The sequence below is a fragment of the Manacus vitellinus genome, unplaced genomic scaffold (assembly GCF_001715985.3).
Source record: "Manacus vitellinus isolate BGI_N305 unplaced genomic scaffold, ASM171598v3 scaffold_35_pilon, whole genome shotgun sequence".
NCBI lineage: Eukaryota > Metazoa > Chordata > Aves > Passeriformes > Pipridae > Manacus > Manacus vitellinus.
Window position 1 is genome coordinate 2,975,888 of NW_021940498.1, and position 25,441 is coordinate 3,001,328.

At 37.7% G+C, this 25,441-nt stretch overlaps 1 protein-coding gene across 3 annotated transcripts in view; it reads right to left on the minus strand.

Annotated features, from left to right (window-relative positions):
• The window catches only part of EPHA6 (EPH receptor A6), a 405,075-nt gene that overhangs the window by 50,921 nt on the left and 328,713 nt on the right, over window positions 1–25,441 (minus strand). For all 3 annotated transcript variants that reach the window (XM_029961479.1, XM_029961480.1, XM_029961478.1), the window contains one exon: window positions 10,869–10,930. In XM_029961479.1, the coding sequence (XP_029817339.1) occupies window positions 10,869–10,930 (62 nt within the window). The remainder of the gene's footprint in view (window positions 1–10,868; window positions 10,931–25,441) is intronic.

Consider the following 25,441-nt stretch of genomic DNA (forward strand, 5'->3'; position numbering starts at 1 on the left):
TGCTGCTACCTCACTTTTTTTGCTTTTTCTGGGGAAGGTTTCTTTGTTTAAAAAAAAAATGCCAGAACAGCCCAGAAAAAGTCTGGAGCTTTATCTCATGTTTGTTCTGCACCTAACAGCATATAATCTCTGAATACTAGATTAAAAAGGAGATTTGGGCTGAAATTCAGGGGTTATTCCAAAGCTTTTCCGAAGTCTTCCTGGAAGAAAGCCCTTAAGCACAGCCCCATGAATGCAGTAAGCTGCTTAACTCCTATTGGTGTTGAACATGTAAATAAGAGTTGTGTCATTAACCACACTTGTCCAGCTAGTCAGTCTTTCTGGGCCTCAGTTTCCCCATCTCCAGCATTAGAGTTAACATTTCTTTATGTCCTACGTCAGACAGCTCATGAATTATGTAGCAGTGGGAACCAAGTGAGTACATGTATAGAAATGTGATTATGGGCTCTTTGCCTTTTTTAGGTCTGCCCTGTCTACCATTTACAGCAGACTGCTTACAGGATTATTTTTGTGACCTCAGCTGGCAGACATTTAGCTTCTCATGGATTATTCAGTGAGCCAGGCTTTTATGTTAGGAGGAACAGCCAAACAAAAACAAACAACTCTCTCCTGCAAGCAAGGTAACTTTTAATTTTCTCCTCCAGCACCTTTAGCATTGGGCAACAGAGAAGTAGCAATGTTCTGATCAGCATTCAGGACACTTCTACTGCTTAGCTGGTACATTTAAGCAAGATGGTTTTTTGTAGGGGAGAGGCTTACAGTAAGTTCAGTAAATTAATTAGATTCACCAAAGCAACAGGCTGAACTGTATAGATATGCTTAACTTTATCCCTGGTCAGCAAAGTATTTCAGCATTTCCATAATGACTCAATGGTTTGGGGCCTGTATTCAGCTCGTCAGGATATAAATATTTAAAGAATAAATAAAAGAAATCCAGAAAGAAAATGGTAAAAGGAAAATACCAACACATTTTGTCAGCTAGAAGACCTCACAGCCTCAAGACACAACTGTGATAACCAGACATTTTACAGAAGGTCATCCCCTCTTATGAGCCTATGACATTCATTATCACAGGACCCTACCACAAGAATAAGGGTTATTTCAGAGTCCAAAATATACCAGTGACAGATATTTTAAATAAAAACATTCCATCTAGCAATTAAGATAATATTCTTAAATACTTTAAGCCTCTTCGATAAAGGAAGGAAATGGACTTTATCCAATGCTTTATGTAATGAGGCCACACAGGATTTGGGTTTTGCTTTTCATTTAATACTTCTAAATGTTCAATTGATTTAAAAATTATGAAGCTGGCTGCCAACAGTTAATACTCTTCACACCATGTATGGATAACTCTTTTTTATCTAACTGTAGAATTAGGATTTGGAACAAAGTGCCAGCACCTGACTTTTGCAAAATGATGAATCAGGTCTCTCCCACCTCCACAACAAAACACCAAACAAAACCAGCCCCCAAACCTCTAGATTTCACCTCCTGCTTATCTTCCTTAACAGCTCCATTCTTTCAACAAACCTCGGATTCATCTGCAACACCTCTCTTAACCTTTTGTCCTCTCACATCACAAGCATTCCTTCCTTCTTTTTTTAATTTCTGCTCTTTCAAACCTAGACCATGCTTGATTAATTTTTCATAAAACATAACCTTTTTCTGCTCTTTCCAATTCTCAGTATTTGCCTTACCAGTATAGCAGTAATGCTTGAGTTTAAAACAATCTCATGCTTTTGCCATTCTCTCCCTCCTTTCAAATTTCTTTCGGTTTCTACCTTGACAAAAAAAGTTCAAACTTATTATCTTCACCTTTGAAGAAATGACAGACCTGCTAACATACGACTTGCAATTTTATTCTGTCCTCCTTCTCCCTCTGCATATTTCTCCAAATCCTCTGCTGCATCTGTTTTCCTCATGCTTGGTTTTATATTGTTTCACTGCCAGCCTTGCTGTCGGAACAACTACATTTTTTCCCACCAGCAAAACAGTCTTCTCTCTCAAGTCTCTTTTTAATCACTTCTGCATCTGTTTCTGTGCCAATTGTGTTCCCACACAATCTATAAACTGTTACCCTTCAATATATCCAAATATCTGATCTGGATACAGACTGTGGCCATACCTAACCCTTGGAAAATTCAACTAGTTTGATAAAGTTATTGCAGATATGAATCTGGCCCTGTATCTTCAGCATGTGTAAATCCCCAGGTGCAATCCTTTGGCAACTTTCCATTATCTTGTTTCATTTGCTTGTTGTTTAGGGACATAAAACACTCATCTGAACGATAGGGTGGTTTTTACCCAGGGCTTTATTCTGATTCCCATAGCTTAGATTTGAAATATGCTTCTGATAGGATTCCCACTGGGCTCTTAAGGGCGTTAATCAATACTGGCAGCCATTCAGAAGTCAGTGGACTCACCACATTTATCCTATCATTCCATTAAATTTTAATCAGGCTTTAATGGCTTTACTAAATAAACTTTTCTCAACAGCTGAGTATAGATGCAATGTCTGAGTAGTTGCCACTGCATTTATGCAGCGGTGCAAATGCCCTGAAAAAAAGCATTTTCATTCAGCTACAGTTGGCTTCTGAAAACCTTATGTAAGTGAAATATTCTCCTCCTGTTACAGACCTTTCAAGAGCACTGACATATAATGGGCTGGTCAGTTCCTGCAGGGGAGGAAGGATGATATCCAAAGTTTCTCTCATTTCTTTTTACTGTCTAGTTTCCAGCTCCAGCGTGCACTAGTTCAGTGCTTTTCTACAAGCCCATGGAAATTTTCTTCTAGAGAAGGTTTTTTTTTTCTATTTTACTCTTCAGTAACCTTTTGAAGGCTTGGTCACTGGATTTTTCTGTATTGTTTCTAGACTTCCATCTATTCTAAAGTCCACTTTTTTATTTGACATATAATTCAGAGCACTTTTATGCCCTTATGCTCTAAGAAATGTGCAGGATTTGCTACAGGTCTAAATATTTTACTGCAGATTATTTACATCTTATTTTACATGGAGAATAGCATTGAAAATGATGTGTCTGTGACTAACTTAGATTATACTCACCAGTGTCAGATCCTACTGGTCACTATGTGAAAGATGTAGTTTTTGTATGCATTTCTGTTCTACCATGCAAAGAAAATGGTAAGATTTTATCAGCTTAAATCTTCCAAAATTCAACTTGCAACTTGGTATTGCTAGGCAGTATAACCCATGTTTCATACTATCACGTGTAACACAATCAGGTTTATATTATTGGCATGGAATGAGGTCAACTGACAATTTCTTCTTTAGTCAACAGTTAACAGAGTTCCATGCGGATTTAATTAATTATTATTAATAGGCTTTATTAATTCAATTAAATATAATTACTCTAGTTCATTTTATTTGCTAATGAGTGATCTTAATTGACTCTTCAACCATTAAAAATACGGGAAATCTTTATATTATTCAAAATATTTGCACGATGAACCCCTTCCAAGGTTTATTATGAGATGCAAAAACTGCCCTCTATTCTGGACAGCACAACAGTAGTAGCCTTGGGGTCCTGCTTTCCTCACTCAGCTACAGCAACAAGGAGGGGATGTCCTGGAATAATCGAGTGTCTCTGCCCACACTGGTGCACTGGAATACAGCTGACACAGAGTCACAGAGGTGGAAGGGACTTTGAACAGGGAATAAATCATCTCTTCACTCTGTGTCATTCCTGACATGCTTTTCTAACCTGCACTTAAAGACTATCAGGGCCATTAGTTCTTATCCTATACCATATCTTGAATAAGATGCCTCCCTCGAGCAGGGGCTGTGACTGGCACAGATTGCAATTCCTCTTTGCAACTCTTTCATATGCCCATGAAGACTAAATATCTCTCTTGCCCTTTCCTTTGGGTTTCACACTGGGTCAGTCCACACATCTCATCTTCTTGGTAACTATTCTTTTTGATTTTGTTGTGGACTCTTTGTTCACCTCCTCCATACATTTCCTGAAGAATTAAGGTCCAAACAAGAGAGTACTCTGAGCCCTCACCAATGTAAAGGGAGAGAAAAATTTACTTCACAGATCTTGCAGGGGATACTCTTCTTTCTAGTTTCCAGGGTGCCATTTGCATTTGTCACAGCAGTGCAAATGCCCCTGACCTGCTGCAAATTCCAGAGTAATTTCTTTCAGCAGACTTCTGTCTGAACACTTATTCTCTGTTCTCTACTCTAGAGCTGATTATTCCAGCCACAGTGGAGTATTGTGCCATTGTCCTTACTTATTTCTAGTTAGGTTTTAAGCTAATTAGTTACTAAATTATATCTTAAAATTGTTGTGGTGGTTTTAAATTCTAGCTCTATCCTACTGTCTGCCTGAGTTCCTACTCAGCTTTGTATTGCCTGAAAATTTCAAAGTTTAGTTGCAGTCTCAGGATCCAGAAGTTTAATAAAAATATGGGAAAACACAGACTGCAGAACAGCTCCACCCCATATTTCTTTCCATCCAAATTCCATTCCCTCCATACAGAATGTTGCCAATACAGTGTCCACCAGCAGAAGTTTCATGAAGACCATATTTCTCCAGCTTCTCATCAGGATCTCATGGGAGAGTTTTCCAGCCTTACTGAAGTCAAGGTTTAGGAGATCAGCTGTCTCTCCCACCCTCACAAAGCCTGCACCCTGTTACAAAAGGAAACCAGACTGTTTGACGGAATTAGTTCTTGACAAATCCATGTTGGCTCATACTTATCTCCCTGTTATCTCTAAGGTGCTTATAAATACTTTTCTGATAATTTGTTCCAAAAATCTTTCAGCAGCTGACATTAAGCTGACTGGCCTGTAATTTCTTGGCTTCTCTTTTCCCTTCTTTTAAAAGACATTAATGACACTGGCTCTGTTCTGATCCTCTGCTCTCTTATGTATTCTTGGCAAATTCACAAGGATCACACTGAAAGAGTTCACATTACCTATAAAATTATTTTTACCTTCAAATACAAAACAGTTTTTAATAAACTTCTTGTTGCTTGGTAGTAAGAATATCTACAATATTTAATGCCTAAGTAAAAATATCTACATATTTAAAATAGGTATTTATGAATTAAATTCTCACAGCAGTATCAGAAATACTGTTTTCTACCTCCCTTTAGCAGGATAAAACATTGCTTGAGAACAAATATTGGCTCTGTAGCATCAGCAACAGCTTCTCAGGGTAATCTTAGATCACACGTTGCTTACAATGTCACTGTTAAGGTAATGCATTATTTCAAATTTACTTTCTAATTGCTCAATCTGATTTTGGTTCAGGAAAAAAAAGAATTATATCAGCAGTTTCCAGTGCAGGTTTTCTTCTTTACAGAGTCACTTTTGAAAGCAAAGTGCCCTCTTTTTCCTGCCAGGAAGGAATGAGCCTCCAATAAATAAAAGTGCACACGAATGCTGAGTGTGAAGGCAGAAGAAGGAATATTAGTTATGAGCTCTAATGTTGCTGCCTCTCTGAATGCAGATAAATAATAACAGGAACCATTAAAGTTAGGGAAAGCCATCTGGCTTCTTTTCCCCAAAGCTGACTCTGTCTAGTGAGGCCATTTTAGATGGATATACAACATGCACTTTACAGCATCGTTTTGTGGAACTTGCTAAAAGTCTTAATTTTTCTCTTTTCTTCCTTTCCCCCAAACTTGCTAAATGGAAGTATCTGCTGTAGCAGCTAAACTGTAGTTGAAAAAAAGGGTGAGCCTGATAGCAAAACCACTCTGAGAATAACTTCATAATGATTACTGCAAGAAACAGCAATATATCATAATATTTTCTCCATCTAGTAACACTTATCTTAGCCTCTGCTAGACCTGCCTCGAGGAATTAAAATTTTGGGCTGGATCCCAGGTTTTCATTTGCTGTACACTCTGCTGCAGTTAGTGCTCTCAGGGAACTAAGCACATTTCTTATAAACTCTTTGAAAGAACAAAATACATGATTTTCGCCTACTATGCATGCCTGTAAATAAGTCTAACTTTTTTTTAACAAGTATTTTAGTTCTCTGAAGTGAATGGAAATGTGTCAGTCACAAGTTTTCAGGCGGGAAAAGGAGCATTACGGTGGCAAACAGTAACAATGAAGAAGGCAGGACAACCCTGTGATTACACCAGGTAAATTACACCTTTCTCCTCCAGCTCTGAGATTCCCAAAACTGGGCCAGATTGGAGCATCTTTCAAACCTAAACATCTGTCTATTCAGTGAAAATGCTGCAGAACCTGAGGAGCTTTCTTTCCCACACTGATCCCTGGAGAGTGAATTCCCTTCCTTATGAAGAAGGTGAGCAAGTACAGTGCAGTGGATAGGCCTGATGGATTATTTTAATGTCCGGCTGCCACAGAACCTGCTGCAATACCACGAGTTCTCATCTGATTAATATTGCTGTGGCCCTGGTTCTCACCTCACTGCACGACTATTGTCAGCACAGCTTGGACACTGAGCAGCAACAAAGCACTGACAGTTTCTGGTGGTCTTCAGCTGCAGAAAAATACTGAAAGAAGTTCAGTACCCTGGTGATAGGGGTTTTTTTGTCCATTTTACGTGATGCTATGTAGCCAGCCACAAACATCCCCAAAAGGTACTTTCTAGATGTGTTCCTTTTCTGTGGTTTAAATCTGTGCCCACACTTGGTGATGCACAAGGAGGGTGAGTGCAGACCAGAGGCAACATAAAGCTCTCCAAGTGTCATTCTTGGCAACTGAACCCAACAAGCAGTAGCCTCCTCAGGCACACAAGCCACCTGGCCTCCTAATCACCCTGTTCTTGTCCATGAGTGGCTAAATCCAATTATTTTAGCCAAGAATGGCCCTTTAAATAGAGCTGTGAAAACAGCAGATGATATTTAACTCATAATAGAGTAAACTCTATAAATCTGTGAGCCATAGATTTAGAGAGTGTGCTAAGTGGGGGATGATGTGTCAGGGTGAAAAGAAAAACCTTAGGGAAAGGGCTTTTGTGGGAATTATTGCAATCATCTGACAGAGCAAGGCTGAGGAAAATGTTGTGGTTCCAGCACAAACAGAGAGGGAGTGAAACTGGGATTTGGACCTGGGTTCTATTACTGGATCACCCTCTGAAGTGCTGCATAGGTTTCAGTCCAACGTAGCACTCATCACCATTTCTCCTCCACAAAAAGAGGCTGCATTTGTGTCATGTATGAAGACTGCAAGATCACCAAGCAGTGGTTCAAACCCCGTGTGATTTACCTCGTCATGGTCATGCTCAGAGGACAGACAACTCCAACAAACAGCACTGGCAAACTGCCAAAATGCTCACTATAAAGGTTTTGTGGTGGGTTTTTTTTCTTTGTTTGTTTTCAATGTCTATTTTTCTGTGTGGTTGTTGTTTGTTTGGTTAGTTTTTGTTATTATGCATCTCTCTTGGTTGTCTTTCTTGTTGTATCTTCTATAGTCTACATCAACAAACCTGAGCAAACATATCTGACTACTCCTATCCTAATTACTAACCACATCTTTCTATCAATACAGATAGCTGCCCTTTCAACCCTCCTTGTCTTTATTACTCTCCTCATGTGCTTGCAGAGTAAATGATTGCTAAAATCTCCATGACACAGGCAGGTGAATAAAATGTGTCCCATCCAAAGTCTGTGTGTGAAACTGGTAACAAGAAATTGTACCTGGATCTCCTCAATTTCCCAGTATTAGCCACTTTCTTTCCAAGCACAGATTACTTCTATCTGGCAGCTGTTGGAGTAATATTGAAAGAGGAGTGAGGTTCTAGCCCCTGAGGAAATACTAAACTGGAAGCCCACATCCTTTTTCAGAGAAATCTCTCTGAGTGTTACCAGAAATGAACCCACATGAACCTTATTTCTGGTCAAAGAACCATTTTATTGATAGAAAATTTCAGGTGTACTTTTGTGGGATGATTAACTCACAAGCCTCAATCTTATATTTTTAGGAGAAAAAAAGGAAAAGATAACTGAGTTTACTCTTTTGGAAAGTTTTATATAATTGTAAAAATAAGGCAGTATTTCTGAGGAAAATTCGGTGTCAAGTGTCTTCAGCAATTTAGGATGTCTGATGATGCACAATCACTGTAATTAATTGCCATCATCTTACAGAATTGGTTCTAAGTAACTGATGCCTTTCCACTAAGAATATATCTGAAGCATCTTCATATTGCAAATCCATGCCAATTTTTTTTCACCCAAAAGCTGAAAGTTAGCAGCCAGCCTACAGATATTTTGTGAGGCGGGGAAGACATAATTTAGCTGAGCTTGCTGTTAAATTCATACTAATAGCAGAAAGTAGGCACTGCTATCTGTAAAACAGGGAATTAAAAGCTATTAAAGTTTTAGCAGTTAGGGATCAAGGTGGGGAGGGAGGTTTTACTTGAAGCTTGTGATTCATGGTGCAACCTGGACTGTCATGAAAGCAAATATCCCACCAAGGCTGTGAGGAGGGGGATGGCAAATGGAGTTCTTGTGGAACATCCTCACATGGTTCATTGCAGAATCTCACTCTGAATTTGTAAGACTGATCCATTTTTGCAGGCTTTTGGAGGAAGGCAGAGGGATGTGCCAGTGAATTTTTGCAGGTTGTGGTATGTGGGGAAATATTTCTTCTGGTAAGAAATGGATTGTTTTTCACCCTTTGTGTAAAAACACTGCACTGTTACAAGTGATCCTTTAAATAATAAGAAAGATAGACTATCTGATAAGCCCTTCCAAATCTCACAACATTTGTTATATTCACTGAATGCTTTTCATTAGGATTGCTAAAGATAAAGGCTTTCTGTTTCTTTGTATCTTCACAAAAGCTTTTAAAACTGTGTACTTATATCTGCAGGACACAACTATTATTAATGAAGCAGCTGGATTTCTTTTTAAATAGGTTACTTTGCAGCCATTTGCTCTGCTAATTACTAACAGAAATGCTGACATATCTACAGTGCTTTGGGATGTTGAATACTATCTAAAGTACATTTTAAAAGCATTTTAGAAGAATAACCCGTATCTGAATTGTGAATTGAAACTGTAAAATAATATACATGGAAAACAGCTGCAGAAATTATTAGCTCACATTTCCCCCCAGCAGATTTGCTTCCAAGTATATCCCATGCGACGTGAGAAATATAGCTTCACAATAACATCATCATTTTGCTGATCTCAGTTTCTATTAAAGTATCCTAGTAAGTGGTAACTATTCTGATAAATGGATGCATGTGAAGAAAAACTGGGATATAGATATCACACCAGAGCAGTTCAGAGAAAGGTAATTCTCCTTCATGAATTATTTCAGTACTTGGTTTAATTCACCTTGTGAAATTCTGCACGCACACACACACACAAATGCACGGGGCAATATTTCAGGCCCAGACAAGTCTTTCTGGGGCACTGCTGAAAAATTAGAGACCATGGAAGCTGCAGGTACTCAAATCAGTGGCAGTCTGTCTGCTGCAGATGGATAGAGAGATGAGCTAGAATGGCAAGGGGGCTGATTTTTAAAGACTACCCATTTTGTAAGACATGGATGAGATCAAATACTCCATAAAAATAACTTGATTTTGAGAAATCAGCAAATTGTCACCAAAAACTGTGGTGCTGGCATGTCTCTGACATCATAACAGATATCTGTTGTGTGTCTTGATAATGAAAAATAAAAAACTGTTTGGGGGAGCCAGTGAAGAGGACAAGAAATGTAAGAGAAAAAACGCTATGCAATAATCAAAACAAAAAGGAAGGGAGAACCAGAGTCTAGAAATAATGGCTCTGATGTACTTTTAGGGTGGTGTCCTCTGTTCCAGATGCTCTTCTCTTGTTGCTACCCCTTTTCTCAACCAGTTGTCAACAAGTACTTTCTGTATGACTTCCTCTCTCTGGTGTGTCTTCATAAAATGTTGGCTGTTTTCCCCTCCTGCTTATTCACTCTTTTCTCTTACCAGTTCCTTCTTCCTGCTCCCAAATCATCCTTCTATCACCACCACTTAGATTTTCACGCAGGTGTTTCCACAGCTCCTTGTTTAAGGTCTCTCCTTTGGAAGACCCTTTCAAACAAGTTCACAGACCCACAGGCCCCTGATCCCCTGCCCTGAGCTTGCCCACAACCCCAAATTTACCATTCTGCAGGATGGCAATGGCAGGGCAGCGGGCAAGTGAGGGCTGGTGTTTCTTTTTATGACAAGTTTGAAATACTTGACTTTAAAATTATTCCCACAAGGTCTTATGACAGTGGGTCTCTGGAGCATTTCCAAGGGTTCTGTTAAAAAAAGAGACCACTTTAGGATAAGTTTAGCTTTAAGGGGAGGTCATCCTTTCCTTCTATTTTTCTAGGAAAAATTAAATATAATTGTGCCAACATATTACTCACATTTTCTGTAGCCCTTCTTTAATGTTTATTAGTGACCTTTGGGGGCTAATTAATACGAGGACATTTAACCCATGAACTGTTTTTTAATTCAATTTGTTAAATGCAAGTAACCATGAAAAATTATAAATCAATTACTGAGTGTATTCTACACTGCACCAACCAAAAAAATCATAACAGAGTATTTTTGAAGGTGATTGAGAAAAATGAACCACCTCCATAAGACCAGGCATTTATCCTTCAATTTATCTTTTCTTTCACAAAAACACTTTTTGAAATACATGTTGCTAAAGTCAGGGACTACTTTTGTAGAAGAAATCAATTATATTCCTAAGTTTAAATCTTCTTCTTTCCCAGCCATGCTCTAATATATCACTGTACCTCAGAAATGTACCCTGGGGAGAAAGCTTCTATTCTTCACTAAAAATCCATGAATAACATTATGTAGAAATTAATTTGTGATAAATGATTTAAATCTTAACCTAGAATGGTGTCTTATTCAAATGTCATCAGAAAATGGCACCTCACCCGCAGAAAGGAGTCAAGGGATCCATTCTCCATGTATTCAACTACAATCATTACTGGTCTGCCTGCAAAACAGCAAAGAAACACATTAAGATTATGAACATATTATGGAGCTTTTAAAATTTCATTTCTTATGTGCAGATTATTCACAGTAGTTAAAAATGTTATGTATTTTCAAAATACCCATTTATACCACAAACACAATAACACAATTCCCTTACTCTCTAAGAATTATTTCCTATCTTTTTGGGTTTTTTTTTTGGTGCTGGATTAGCTGAATGTTCATCATTCACTCCAGTGTATTCTCCCTTAAAAAGGATCAAAGAACAGCCTGCTCCCTCCAAATAACAAATATTTTTGGAATATATTTAAGGCAAAACCCAGATATACATAACCCATGTCAAAGTGATTACAAACTCAGTGTCATAATTTTCCTCTCAAATTAAAATATCTCACTGACTTAAGACAAAGATGACAGATAGAAGGGGATGTCACAAAAGAATCTCTCCTAGATTGGGTGTGTGTATTGGGTGTGTATAACCCAGCAAAACTCTGAATTCATCTGTTTGTAAATACACAAAATATACAGAATGTTACTCAAATCAAGATTTTGCTCAACTAGCCCAGTTTTCCTGTGAACATTTATGAATGAAAATTTACATTTCAAGGGAATAACAAATGGAGCTACTGAGCTTCAAAACAGTGCCCCTGCTTTCCTGTGGGTAATCCTTTGGCACTCCAAGCTTTCCAGAAAATCTTCTGTAAGGTTCTCAAGAGGTCCAGAGGATCTCATTACAGCTTTTATGCTCCTTAGGTTCATATCCTTCAACTTATTTGTATCCAACAACTTGGATTTTAAATGCAACTATTAATTCTCCTACATTCTCTCACAAAATATTTCCCCCTCCAAAAAAATCTCACCTGTATTTCCTTTTGCTCAGACCCTAAGCAATCCTATGGTTCCAGGGTGGCACCATTTCCAAATTTATTTCCTAAATTGTACTGAAACCTGAAAATAAACTTCTAAGCTGGGTACTGAACTAAATAGCATTTCACTGTTGCCCTTGAATAAACTACCACTCTAGAACTGTTTGACAGTAAAGGGCCAATCACCCTGCCAACGAGGCTGCAGAGCAACAAGTTTTTTAGAATGAATACAAAGGAGCCATTCTAATACACAAAAAATTCTAATACACATACACAAATGTAATGAAGAAGTATGTAAGTCAGATTGGGAAGGAGATAAAAGGTCTTCAAGTTAAAAATCTTAAGATGGCAAATTTTTCTTTCCCTGAGAATGCCCGTCTCTTTGGGGCTTGTGGGAAACCAGGGGTGACACTGTGAGTCTGCCATTTCACTTCCTCCATTCAACACTAGCTGTGCCAATAATTTTCAAATCCAAAGGAAGACTCTTTAATCGCTTTTTTTTCCTCTGCCTCTCAAATTATGTTTGTGTTTTATTTGGATGAGGGGATGAGAAACAAACACAGTGTTCAGGCTGATAAAGCATAGAAGGGCATTTTGATTGTTCCAGCCCAGCTGTCCGTTGTTGTTCAGTTTGTTTAATAGTGAAAGTGTTTAATAAACTCTCCACAATATATACAATAAGCCACAGCCAGATATTTCTCCTGAGGTGTTACAGCTAACTTTCAATTTAAAAAAGGGAACAATTCATTTCTGTGTTCATCCCAGTAGGTTGGCTTGGAGTTCCAGGAACCCCAGTGATGCTCATTCACATACTTCAGTCTAGTCTTTCTGTAGTTCTTCACAATATTTTCTCATTTCCTCTACTAAAATTTGTGATTATTTCTGTGTTAGGCCTCATGTTTAGGTCCTCAATGAATAGACCAGTGCTTCATAGTGTTGGCATATATTTTTTCCGTGTGAAAATTTCCAGGTGCCTTAGCAGTCTTTTTGGATAGCCTTTCAGCTTCTTTTTATTTTAACTGAATGTTTAGTCTCAGCTGCAGATGAGCACCTGACACCAAATCAATTATATTCATCTGCATCCATTGGTTATACCCTGGTTTTGCATTATAAGTTTACATGATACAACACTTTTAAGCTCTTAGAGATCACAGCATTTTAAAAATTTATGTTTTCTTTTCTTCAGCTTGCTAATGATGACTAGCTGGATAGCCCATTCTCTTTAGTTTCAAGCACATGAATGACCTAGATTCCCTTACCTTTATCATTTTCTTATTGTCAAGGGGCTGACACCTCCACATGGAAGGAATATCCTATAATCTAGAGAAGTAAACCAAGGGCAGCCTGATGTTACAGGATCTTACTATATGCAGAACTCTCTCAAGCAATTAGTAGTTTCTAAATTGTTGCAGACAATGGTATTTTTCAATAAATAGGGAGGTAAAGCTGTCTTTCAGATGGCATATTTGGCCAGGTATAAGTTAACCAGAAATTTCTCTTTCTGGATAAATCAACAACTAGAACACTTTTATGGAAAACTTACATTTGAAGGGAATAACAAATGGAGCTACTGAGCTTCAAAACAGTACCCTGTGGGTAATCCTTTGGCACTCCAGACTTTCCAGAAGCTCTTCTGTAAGGATCTCTAGAGATTCATGGTCTCTCATTATGGCTTTAATGCTCCTTAGATTCATATCCTTCAACACAACTTATTTTCACACTTATTTTTAAATGCAACTATTAATTCTCCTACATTTTCTCACAACACATTTGCCCTCCAAAAAAATTCCTACTGTATTTCCTTTTTCCTCACACCCTATGCTCCTATAAACTTCTAGGTTAAAGTAACTGTGAAATGTATGCATATGCATTTACCTGTGGATTTAAATAAAGAGATTTCAGTATTTTTCACTGGATAATGCTTATGAGTTTTTAAACTACTCAGTGTGGTCCTTGAATGACTTGATGTGCCTTAACACAAAACCAGCTCTTCCACATGGTAGCACAGGAATGGCAGGATTCACTCAATACACCAGAATAAGTAGCATTTTTCTTCAAACAGGCTGCTGTATATCAGAAGACATATCATATCATCAATAAATTTAGTCTCTTAGGCTGATAGCTCCCCACTGACTCAGTCTGTATCACTCAACACCCTTCCTAAATTTCAAAAATGAAACCGGCTCCATCACTTGATTAGCTCAAGCAAAAGTCTTAAATCTGGATCTGAACACTGACTTCTCAAATAATCTTCTTTTAGTGTGACAGCACTTGATAAAAGCCACCCTATTTTGACTGCAAGTTTAATGTATCACTGAAGCTGTTTGTGTATTACAAGCTGGATTGTGACAGTCTATACAGTGAGACTTTCAGTCAGCACAGTGTTTGTCTTTGGAGGACCTGAACATCAAAAATGTCTCAGCTGTTGTTATGGTTGCTTGAAGAAATAGTAGGCTATGGATGACATTGGCTGATGTTACTTTCATTTTAACTGCAAAGAGCAGATATCATCCTTTATACCAAGGTACAATTTGAGTCCAGAAAAACTTGTCTGTGGTAAAGCTCCCTGCAAACACAAAATACTGCTTTTGTTTCAAAGAAGACTACAAAATTGACTTTGAAAAATAATACTGGGAGATTTCTGAACTACTGTAATGTTTGTCTCTAGACAAAGAGAAAAGACAGAAGGACTATTACTTAGATTATAAAAATTCATGTTGTTCTAAGGGTACTGAGAAAGATGAATTCCTCATCCTCAAAATGAGAACAGGAATGAATAAATGAGAGGAGGTCAGAGAAGTCTCTGAGACAGAGAAGCAATCTTTGATTATTTTATCCAGGGGTAGGCTAATGCAATGTTGGAAGGCATTGAATTATTATCCTAGGATTGCTTACACACACAAAACAAAGATAAGTTAAACAGGTTTAAGAACAAACAGCACTGGGATGCAGATGGGAGTTGGGACAACAATAGGAAGAACATCAGTGTCAAGATCCACATAAGAGGAGGTGTGGAAAGAGGACTCTGAGAAAAGTGTCAGCTGAGGACTTGGAATCAAGGAGCTAAAAACTGCAGATATTGCTGGAGGAGAGTGCAGAACTTCTTGTTTGAATTGGGGGAGGACAAAATAAAAAATATTTGAAGATGGATTCAACAGTCAAGTCAGTCAAACAAACCAGTCCTGCAGCAGTTTTAGATACCTGACAGGGAGTATTGTGAGAAAAACCAGTTATAAAGCAGAGGAATTACAAAGTGTTCTGAGGCAATAGGTCTTAACCCCAAATATGGATTTTACATACTATGTATATCACATTCACAATTTGCAGCACATTAGTGTAACAGATTTATCATTTTACTACAGACTCAACAATATGAAATTATAATCATGGCACACACTGACACCACAGCCACATTCACTGCTTTCATATTTTTTTGTGAAACTATAAATATTCCCACCCCAGACATGTGTGATACTGTCTAAAGCAGCTTCCCCTCCTTGCCCAGGGAGTGACTTTGGCTCTGGCAAATCCATTTGAGTCCTGCTATCTCAGAAAGCCAGACTGAACACGCAAGAGCAATATCAGTGCCTGGAATGATGCAGGGAAAGACATGAATTAAATTTCTCAGAACTTAGCTGAATTTGTAGAAGGTGCAGGGGTTATTCATTGTTTTGATGCAACTACTACCTTGTTACAAGAGGCTGACTGGTTTTGACAACTTTCCCTCAGAAAGTTCTTCACTGGAATCCTCCGGCCCAGCAATGCCATTTGAATAAAGCCAGTGTAAATGACAAACAATCTGTATCGATGTTTCAATCAACAGAACGTTTCAGTCTTGTATTTTCCATTCATCAATCTGCTTGACATTTTTTTAATAAGCAGGAATGCAAAAAAGAAAAAAAAAGAAAGTCGTACATTGCAGAATAATGTAAAATACTGATAATATCTAAAACTCACATCATATTTTTTATTTATGCATTTTTTCTCACAACAAAAAATTTTGATAGCATGTAATTTAATTGAGTGCTAGACTGATGAATAAGGAGGAGAATTTGAAGTGTCATATCAATGACAAAATATTCAGCTTGTTGTCTCCTGTTGTCATTTTAAATAATGCAGCAGAGCCTCCTTTAATGAATTTTTAATGTAAGATTAATCCTCCAAAAAGAATAGTTAGCACATGTTTCTTTTCTGCAGTCTCATAATGAAATCTTTAATGCCAATTATGGGAGTAGGCCTGTTAACATAAACAGAGGATATTTATTCTTCCACTTGAAACAGATAAGAACTGTTTTCTAGTTCCTATAAGAAAATCCTGCTCCATCATTTCTGCAGATCAGAATTCATGTGTCTCAGAAAAATCACCTCCTTATCAGGCATCTTTTCATTCCAAAGCCATGTTCTGCTTCTGGTTCCCCACTAACTTATCTCCTGCTAAAGCTGGAGAGATAAGACAGATTCAAACACAGGGGCACACCCTTAGTCCTGTGCCTTTCAGCACCTGGACAGCAGACAGAGCACCCACAGGGGAACTCTGTCCCCCACTGGAATGCCCAGGGCTTGGAAGACATTCCTGGATCTCCCACTGGTTTTGTTCACTGCATATCTCTTCAAATAAGAGAACCACCTGCCATGGCACTGCAGCTTCTTCTCTCCTGCTGTTACTACTACTAATGCACTGATATGCACCAGAGGAGAATTAATTTCAGTGAATTAAAAAAAAAATAAATCCCATAATACAAAATTGATGGAGGAAAAAAGAAAGAAAGAAAACTAAAGACTATGCAAAAAGCAGTTGAAAAAAAAATTCTGCTGGGTTTTACATTGTTAGTCCACATTAAGACACGTGAAGCCAATGGGACTTTTGTTGCAAGCCATCCCACTTGCATTACAGACTTACATCACAAAAGGTCCCTGACTAAGCAGCCTCAGAAAATAAAAATTGCAGTTCCAACCTCCTTCTTGAGACTTCAGGAGCCAGAAGAGTAAAAAGGATAGCACTAACATACATACATCCTGCTGCTCTGGGAAATCACACAGATAAAGCTTCCTTATCTTGCTGTCAGTGCTCCTTCTATTTTCCTGTGTCTATACACCACTTATCATTAAAGTTAGTTCAGTAAAGGGAAGATACTTTTGCAAAATCAATAAATAACACAAAATACATGAATGATCATAAGGTATTGTCTAGTTTTCAGTAAAGAATGGCCATACAGCTGTCACTGCCAACTGAAGAGAATGCATTCTATCAACACAATATTGTTGAAAATCTTGTTCTCTGTTTTTTTAATGATATATTACTGTTTATTATAGATTATTTATTATATATTTTTTATTGTTTTCTGTAATTATATATTAAATACTTTTCCCTTTAACCCACTGGTAAGAATTTATGCCTGTTGGTGTGTTTTGGAATCCAGGAAAAGTCTGTGTGTATACTTATAAAATACTTTCTCAAATGTTCTAGCCCTCCCCTCCTGCTGCAACCAACACTGTGAGTGGTTCTCCTGGTTTCTCACATGACAAAAGAAGAATGTGCTTTGGACAACAGAATTTTTAGCAGCCTCTGTCATGTTGTTCCTGCAACCTCTAATTCACATAAATTCTCCAGTGGGCTTGCAAAAGATATTCTGGATAATTTTGAGGAAAGAAAAGTAGAACTTCAAGGAGAAAGCAGTTGTGTTGTTCCCATGATTTATTTTCTGATTCTTGTCTTTCCCTGAGAGAAGCAAATGGAATGCAGTAGAGGGTAAAACCAGAAGAAAGAGTTTTTGTCACTAGCCAGAGGTTGGGTACATGAGAGAGAAATAATGGCTAAAATTATGTTATAGAAATATATATTATATTATAGAAAACAAAAACTGGCACAATTTTTCCCCCTGAATTTATAGTTTACAAACATATATCTTCGGAAAAAAAAGTTGATTACTCCGAGTTTCCATTTGTTGGGTTGTTTATCTGTGTTATCTCTTTCTGCATATTAATAAATATACAAACAATATGGATGAAGAAAGTTCCATTTTATTCCTGCTGCTTGTGAATACTATAAGCAGAAATAAAAAAAAAATGCACCTTAATCATCAGGGTGAGGTGTCTTTTCAGAATTCAGCAGTACAGATAGAGGAGAACAAGAGCTGATGTGTTGCAGCCCAGTTTTAAAAGCTGCCACATTAACTATTGCAAGTGCATCTAATGCACCTCTTTTGAGAGCCTTACACTATTTTTCAATAAAAAACCAGAAAAATAGCTAACTGAATATAAACAAATAAATAAACAAATAACCTATAAACAGAAAAATCCATGCTATGTATGGTGAAAAGAGAAGATGAAGTGACTTGGCTGAGGTATCACAAAACACAAGTCCTCAGGCTGCAAAGAAAAGCTGTGGGAACCACCATGTCTGCAAACAGGGTGCACAAAGAGGCCTTGGCATTACCTCCAGGCCCCTCTGATCCTTTGAGGGCACTGTGCCAGCCTGGGCCTCGGGATAAACTGATGTACTTTAAAATATAAACTGAATTATGACAGTTGCCCAACAACTTCCACAGATCGTTACAGCAGGTGACGTTTGCTTCAAAATCTTGGTGGTGGTACTCTGGAACCCTGGAACCAGCCAGTCATCTCCACACCTCAGAGAGACTACTCTGCACTGACTTGAAAGAGGTCTTAAGAGAGGACAAAATCACAAGTCAGAAGAATGAACAGCGCTCAAGCATTGCATTTTTGACCATCCCATCTCAAATCCTCGGTTATTTCATCATGTTTTAAATGAAGAAATCACAACACTAAAGGCAGCATTTATCACTGGATAAGCAGGAGGGAGGAGATGGATTAGTTTCTTTACAAGAACAGGCAGTTTGTTTATGACCAGCCACAAAAAAATTTGGCCACTCAGTTTTAAATTAATTATACTCTGGAGGAAGAAAACACCCAACTTTTTAATAGCACTGATTCTGTCATAAGCTTTATATTGCTTGAAATTTTACTTAGAACTCCAAAAATTCTGGCGCTTTTGCTTTAGCACTGAGGCAGAGAATAAGAAAAAAAATTAATAATAAATAATAAATTCTTTTCAGGTGCAGTCTAAGAAAGATTGGATTAACCTCACTATTTTTATTATTGAATTTCAGCATATTTCACTTAATCTAATGACATTTCACCCTTAAGTTACTCAGTGTTCATACCAATCTACGTCCTCTTGTGGAAAGAGGTAGGGATGTTCTTTGGGTCAAAATTAAACACAGAGTGTGACTGCATCAATGATTACTTGCCCTGTTGACCCCAGAGCATGTAAAGTAATTCAAACAATGTGAAGTCTGTGTATTGGGAGCTTCTGCACTTCATGATACATAACAGATACTTAGAGAGTATAAGAAACCAATCTTAATCTCTATTAGGAATTTTCATATTGTCATAAGTGTGTTGTATTTAGAAGTTATAAGCTACAACATAAATTTGAAAATGAGCAGAATTTTAAAAAAGCATACATAATGTTACAGTGCTTTTGTATTTTAATAGTATTACTTTAATCCTATTCTTAGGTGTTGGTTTTTTGTTTATTCAATGCTGTGCCTGTTTATGAACTTATAAGATTCTGACATGTCTTGCACTTCAGGATATCCTTTGAGTATTTTTTCCATTTAATATTTCAGCACACGTGTCTTGTCCTATTTCCCTTTGGTCTACGTGATGATTAAACTTGCAAGATCCTTCTGAGCTGTACAAAACTGATGATCCACCACTCTTCCTTCATGAGAAAAGCATCATTTCTCATTTCCAGGAGTAGTGGAAGCCACATATCCACACCCCTGAAGTTTCTGAAACCCACAAAGGAAGCTTTGGTTGTAATAATGTGTGGAGTGCTAAATCCAAAATTAAGAAAAGAAACCATCATGAGTCAGGACTCCAGCAAATAACATAATGCACTGGACCTAATGTTTGGATATTTTTGTGATCTCAGGGGTTGTTTTTTCTTCCCTCTTTGAGGGTTTGTACCTTCAGGACGTGAAGGCACACATTCTCAAGCTTCTCCCTTCAAACTCTGATTTTGACCATCAACAAAAGTCAAGAGTTACAATGAAGATAGGTCAAGCAGCAAATTTTAGATGGAGAGGTTTTTAGACAAGCATACACATTCTGAAGAAATAAGAAAAATATGGAAACTCACTGACACATGAGGAATGAAACTAAAAGCATTCATCTCCCATAGCTTAACTCCCATAACTCCTGTCTCCCACTTCACAAAGACTAAACCAATTCTGATTCTGTTTTTACATCCAATGCTTTACCACTGGACTAAAAAGGGAGTACATATTTTTTTTCTTTCATTTTGAAACAAAGAATAACTGTGTGTAACTTATTTACAAATACATTTCTCTGCGTATCCATCCTGCTCCTCCTGCTCTCCTCTTCAAATCTTTCTGGTCCTGTTAGTAATGAACAGCCACTTGGTTCAATTCATGTGCTTCCTACAATAAATTGCCACATTTTCTGTTGCTGGACTTTTAAAAACATGTGACAGTAGTATAGATTATGTAAAAATGTCCACATATGCAAACGATTTTTTCTGAACTTCTAGGACTTAAATGCTTGGCATTGTTGGGATGACCATCTGAACATGAAATGAGCTATTTAGGAAGGGTGGAGAATGAAAAACCTCCTCTTATCACGTCCTGCACTAGAGCTTAATCCCAGTTCTCCAGTTCAAGCCAAACCCTAATTGATCAGCACAAAAAATGTTTCTACTTACTGCTCATCCTTACTTTGGTTCTGAAGTACTTCCTGCCTGCCTAATGGAAAAGTCCATGTACATTTGGACTTCTATTCTCAGAAAATATATGCCATTATGCATTAGCTGTAGGGTTTATAGGCTGGACATGCCAGTGAAATAGCAGGGAGGATAGAAGAATAAACTGAAAGAGCCATTTGGTTCAGATATCCTAGAAAATGCATATGCAATAGAAGAATCCATTTGTTAGTCACTGAGAAAGAATTAGCAATTTTCATTTAACGACAAATACAGCAGTGTAGGTGCTGGAATTCAGAGTAGGGGAAAAATGCATTAACTGGAAAAAAAGTTTCTTTTCTCATTATTGGAGTATCATAATTATAGTTGAATTTCACCACGTACAATTGCTCCTTGATGGTTCTTGTTGAGTAATTTCATTCAATAAGAGTCTGTCAATACAATTCTTTCAAATGTCAGTTTATACAATATCAAGAATAATGGGCTCACTCAGGTGCACCTGGAAATTGTAATAAAACATTAATTTTGGACAAAACTCATAATCATCTGGTTTAGTACTCTACAGTTATCTCTGAGTTTTTTGAGGAGCTCCCTGGAATAAATGCAAACATTACAATCTATGTTATACAACAAGCCACAAATAACCAGGCAGTAAAGTACTGAGAAAGGAATATTCTCTGTATAATGTACTTTATGAGAAGTCCTGTTATTATCTAGTCCAAGACAGGAGTGAGTAAACTGTTCTGTATCAATTCTACGTTTCTGGAAAGTAAGTGCATCCTCATTTCTTGCATGCAATATATTTTTTAAGGTTCACAAGGGTGTATTGTTTTATCAAGCCTAATTTTTTTTTTGCTTCCATTTTTCCTGGATAATTAACCATTGCAAATTAAGTGGTAGGAAATAACTGATGCTCATACTTCATTAAAAAGGTGACTTCAGGATACTTTCACGGAAGATTCAGAGAGGTGCACTGTGAATGAAACAGGGAACAAGGGTCCAGCTGCTGACCATGGGGAGATCAGAGCAAGCAATGATGGTCATGAATATGGCAAGAATAATTTTGATGGTTTTTCCCCCTTTCCTGCCAATGCAGTTTGAATGCTGAACAGCATGAAGGGATCTGGGAGGTTTGCTTAACAGGAACTTTTCCATAGTTTTTAACTATGAGCCTGACACTCATCTCTGGTTCTTGTCAATAAAAAAAAAACCTCAGGAAAGGAGTTTAGCTTGAAAGGAACAGTAAGAGAAGTATTTGCTGTCCCTTCCTTTCTTTCCAGCTCAGCAAGCTTAACAACCTGTCTGGCTCTTCAAAGACAGCAGCACACCGTGAAGTTTTCTGTCTGTAACTTCTGCCAGGCAACGTGGGCAGGCATTTACACAACAAACCCGTTCCACATCACTTTAATCAGGAGCTGCAGGAGTACACAGCAAGAGTAGTAACCTAAGAATTTCCTCAAAATGGAGCAGAGAACACTGTGCTGAGCTGGAACTTGAGGAAATAGATGCAGCAATTGCAATTTATCATTTAGGTTTTCACAACATATGTTCGTGTGTGTGTGTGCAACAGGAAGGGCTAAGCTTCCATATGCCAGTGTATTTATGCCAGTGTATTTATGATGATGAGTGTAACCTGCTAAGTGGTTTAAGAATTCTATTTAATATATTTAATATATTTAATATATTCAAGGTTATCACTTGACAAAAGAGTACTTATTATCCGTCTGTCATTGTAGTCCTGCATCAACTAAGTCATGTGAATTTGTACTGCTAACAGGTGGAATAACTAGAAACTAAGTAATTTGTAACAGAAATGATGGGTAAATCAAAAGGAAGCTATTGTCTGGAAATGGGCTTGTTTTTGTAAAAATCCAGGATGTATTTTGGAGGCCTGCTGAAAGCTTTGCTTCTAGTGAAACAGCTGTATAGCAGTGACAGACTTTCAATGTAACTATCAAATAGAAGCACTGTTGCTTTAGCAGTTATGCCTAGGCTTAAAAAACCCTCCATTTAAGGTAATCTATTTATGCAGAAAGATGTAATGCCCCATCCCAGCAGCATAAATTAATCCTTAAATTGGCTAATCTTTAAGTTCTCTTTTTGCATAAGAGAACCTCTGTAGACACCAAATCACATAAAACTGAGCACGAGCTGTCAGTGCAATGGTAAAAGAGATACACTCCCCTCAACTACTGAGTGAGAAGGAGAAAGGGAAAAAATGAAACCAACAGCTGCATTGCCCTGCCAAACTGTTTTCCAGATACTCAATTATATCAGCTTTCCAGTGTAGTTCTGTGTTTCACTGAAACCTCTGTGGTGAATTTTGCAGAAAAAAAGATGTAAAAGCATTTTGTCTTTAGTAAGAAATAAGTTTTCTGAGTATTTGGAAGGCAATGTGCCACTTAGCTTGACTTAAAAGTTTTGGTAAATAAAAAGCATCTCATTATCTTTGTTCCCAACGACCCTAATAGCAGAATAATGCAGCATTTTAAGTCTCCCATGTAGTTAAATTAACTGAAATCTTACACATTGATGCCATTAGGTTCTAATGCAGCAGTTGTTAAATGTTAATACTCCTGTTAGGCTCTGAAACCTACGGTCCAACATGAGCCCCTCATCTCAGATAATGGGGGTGGGGTCACTGCGCCATCAAAGGCAGCAGTGGGGTGTGCTGCCCTCCAGACCTGACACACAAACAGTCCTCTCACTTTTAATGAGAGAGGGACACCCTGAGACAGCATCAGCACTGCGATGGGCAGCTGATTTTGCGTGCCTGCTGCTGTTTTAAGAGCCAAACCCTTTGGCTCTCTAAGGCCTAGAGAGAGATCCTTAACTATCTCTCTCATCCATGTGAACAGAGATATCACTGCTTAAATCCCTTCTTGGAGCACTGTTGCTCTGGATGTCTCTGTTCCAGAGAAGAGGTCAGGTGTTCAGTGCAGTGTTTTTCAATACAAAGGAACAAAGAATACATCCTTTCCTTCTCTGTACTTAAGTGATTAAGGATTCAGTGATGAACACATATTTACCACTGAATCATGCACAGTAAGAGATTCAATTCTGACTCTCTTGCATCCCACATCAGTACCCCCTTGTGCAGACTTGAGTTGGTTTGGGGTTTTTTCTTTGTTTGTTTGTTTTTGGTGTGGGTTTTTGTTCGTTTGTTTGTTTGGGCTTTTGGTTTTGTTTTCAGAAAATGCAGTGAATGTTTTTTGCCCACAGGTAAAGCAAAGCTGGTTTTAGCAGTCTAGAGAGTTATCACAAAATGGCAATGTCTTCCTCTGGTCATCTCTGATACAAGAGAGGCAATTCAGAATTAAGATTGTGCTTAATGTAGATACAAGTATGATGAAGTAAAAAAGAAGACTTAAACAGCAACACTACAGGTAAGATACACCTGTTAAGAACAATTTCTGACTTGCACTGCAGAGTTTGATGCCACCTAATCCCCCACCATGCACAAGAACACGTCTCATCCATTGGATTTATCCCAGTTCTTTACTGGCTTTCAACTATGTGACAATCCTCACTTTCCAGAAGGTGGGAGTCTCTCCCTTTCTATGGGGTTGCTGCTTGGCTCGGGTTTTTTTTTATTTTCTTTTTTTGTTGTTGTTATGATCAAATAATAACATTTATTTCCATTGGCTTGCTAGATACAGGTTACACATCCTGTAGTAGCATTTCCATTTTTTCCTGTCTTCAGTGTTTCATCAGACTGAATCAAAATTATTAGTAAAAGACATTGAACAGCAAGGCCTTATGAATGAGTTTTACTAAACAAACCACATTTAAGAGTTTTGATTTAAGTCCAATAAATGTGATAAAAAGCTTTGCAAGCACTCAGAAAAAACCAGTCCTGAGGGCCTTACAAAGTAAACTTGTAGGTAGGTACGTAGTTGAGAAGCCAGTTCATGAGTGCAGTTAGGCCATTTCTAATTTAACAGAATCAGTGGGATGCTCTACACAACACTATGCTCAAAACAGAGAATTTTATGGGGCATCCAGTATTTCCTCTTTGACACTGATGTATGGTTACAGATACCTGCAAAATAGCTAAGGGCCATTAAACACTCAGAGATATCCCATGGAGAAACAAATATGGAAAGGGTTTTGAAAACTGTCAACAAAAGAAACCCAAACGGTCATTAGAAAAGACATCAAAACTGCTGAGAAGCTTCTATTCAAAGAAAGAAAGTAAAAAAAGAAATAATACCAATTGAAAAAAAAAAGAAAATAGTCATCTTGTATTAGTGAGGCCTAAAATATTACAATAAATAAAATGGGGTATAGAGAAGTAAAATTGTTTCTTTTGTATAGCAAGTCAATAACAGTTTTCCAATCTTCTCCCTGCTTTTACCATATTTTTCTTCTTTAAGAAAAACTTTAAGTAACATTAGAGGTGAGATATCCTGGAAAGATACAAGTGTGACATTTAGCCCATGTGCAGATTCATTTTACATAGAAACATATAGTTTGGAAAGGAACAGAACTGAACTCTGATCCAGTTATAGCTATAATTGAGATACATGTATTTATTCTTTTGATGGAAGATGGTGTTTAATGGTTCCAGAAGAGAATGGATAACACATCCTTTCTTGGGATGGATGCCTCTAATCTGCCCTTCTATCCTGTTTCAGGCCAGTGTCTGACAGCCGCCTGTTTACCTGGAATGAGGTTATCATTCCTGGCCTACACTCAACCTTATGCCAACCATTTGAGCTCCCTCGTGCCATCATGAGGTGGTTTGAGATAGAAGTTGAAACTACAAAAGCCTACAGAGGTTTCAAAAGCTGTATTAACACACAATTGAGTTATCCCTCTCCAAATTTGTTTTGCTTCCCTGTTTTAGCAAGGGAATGTAAATTTTTAGGCAAGAGTCACAGAGTCACATAAATGCTGAGAT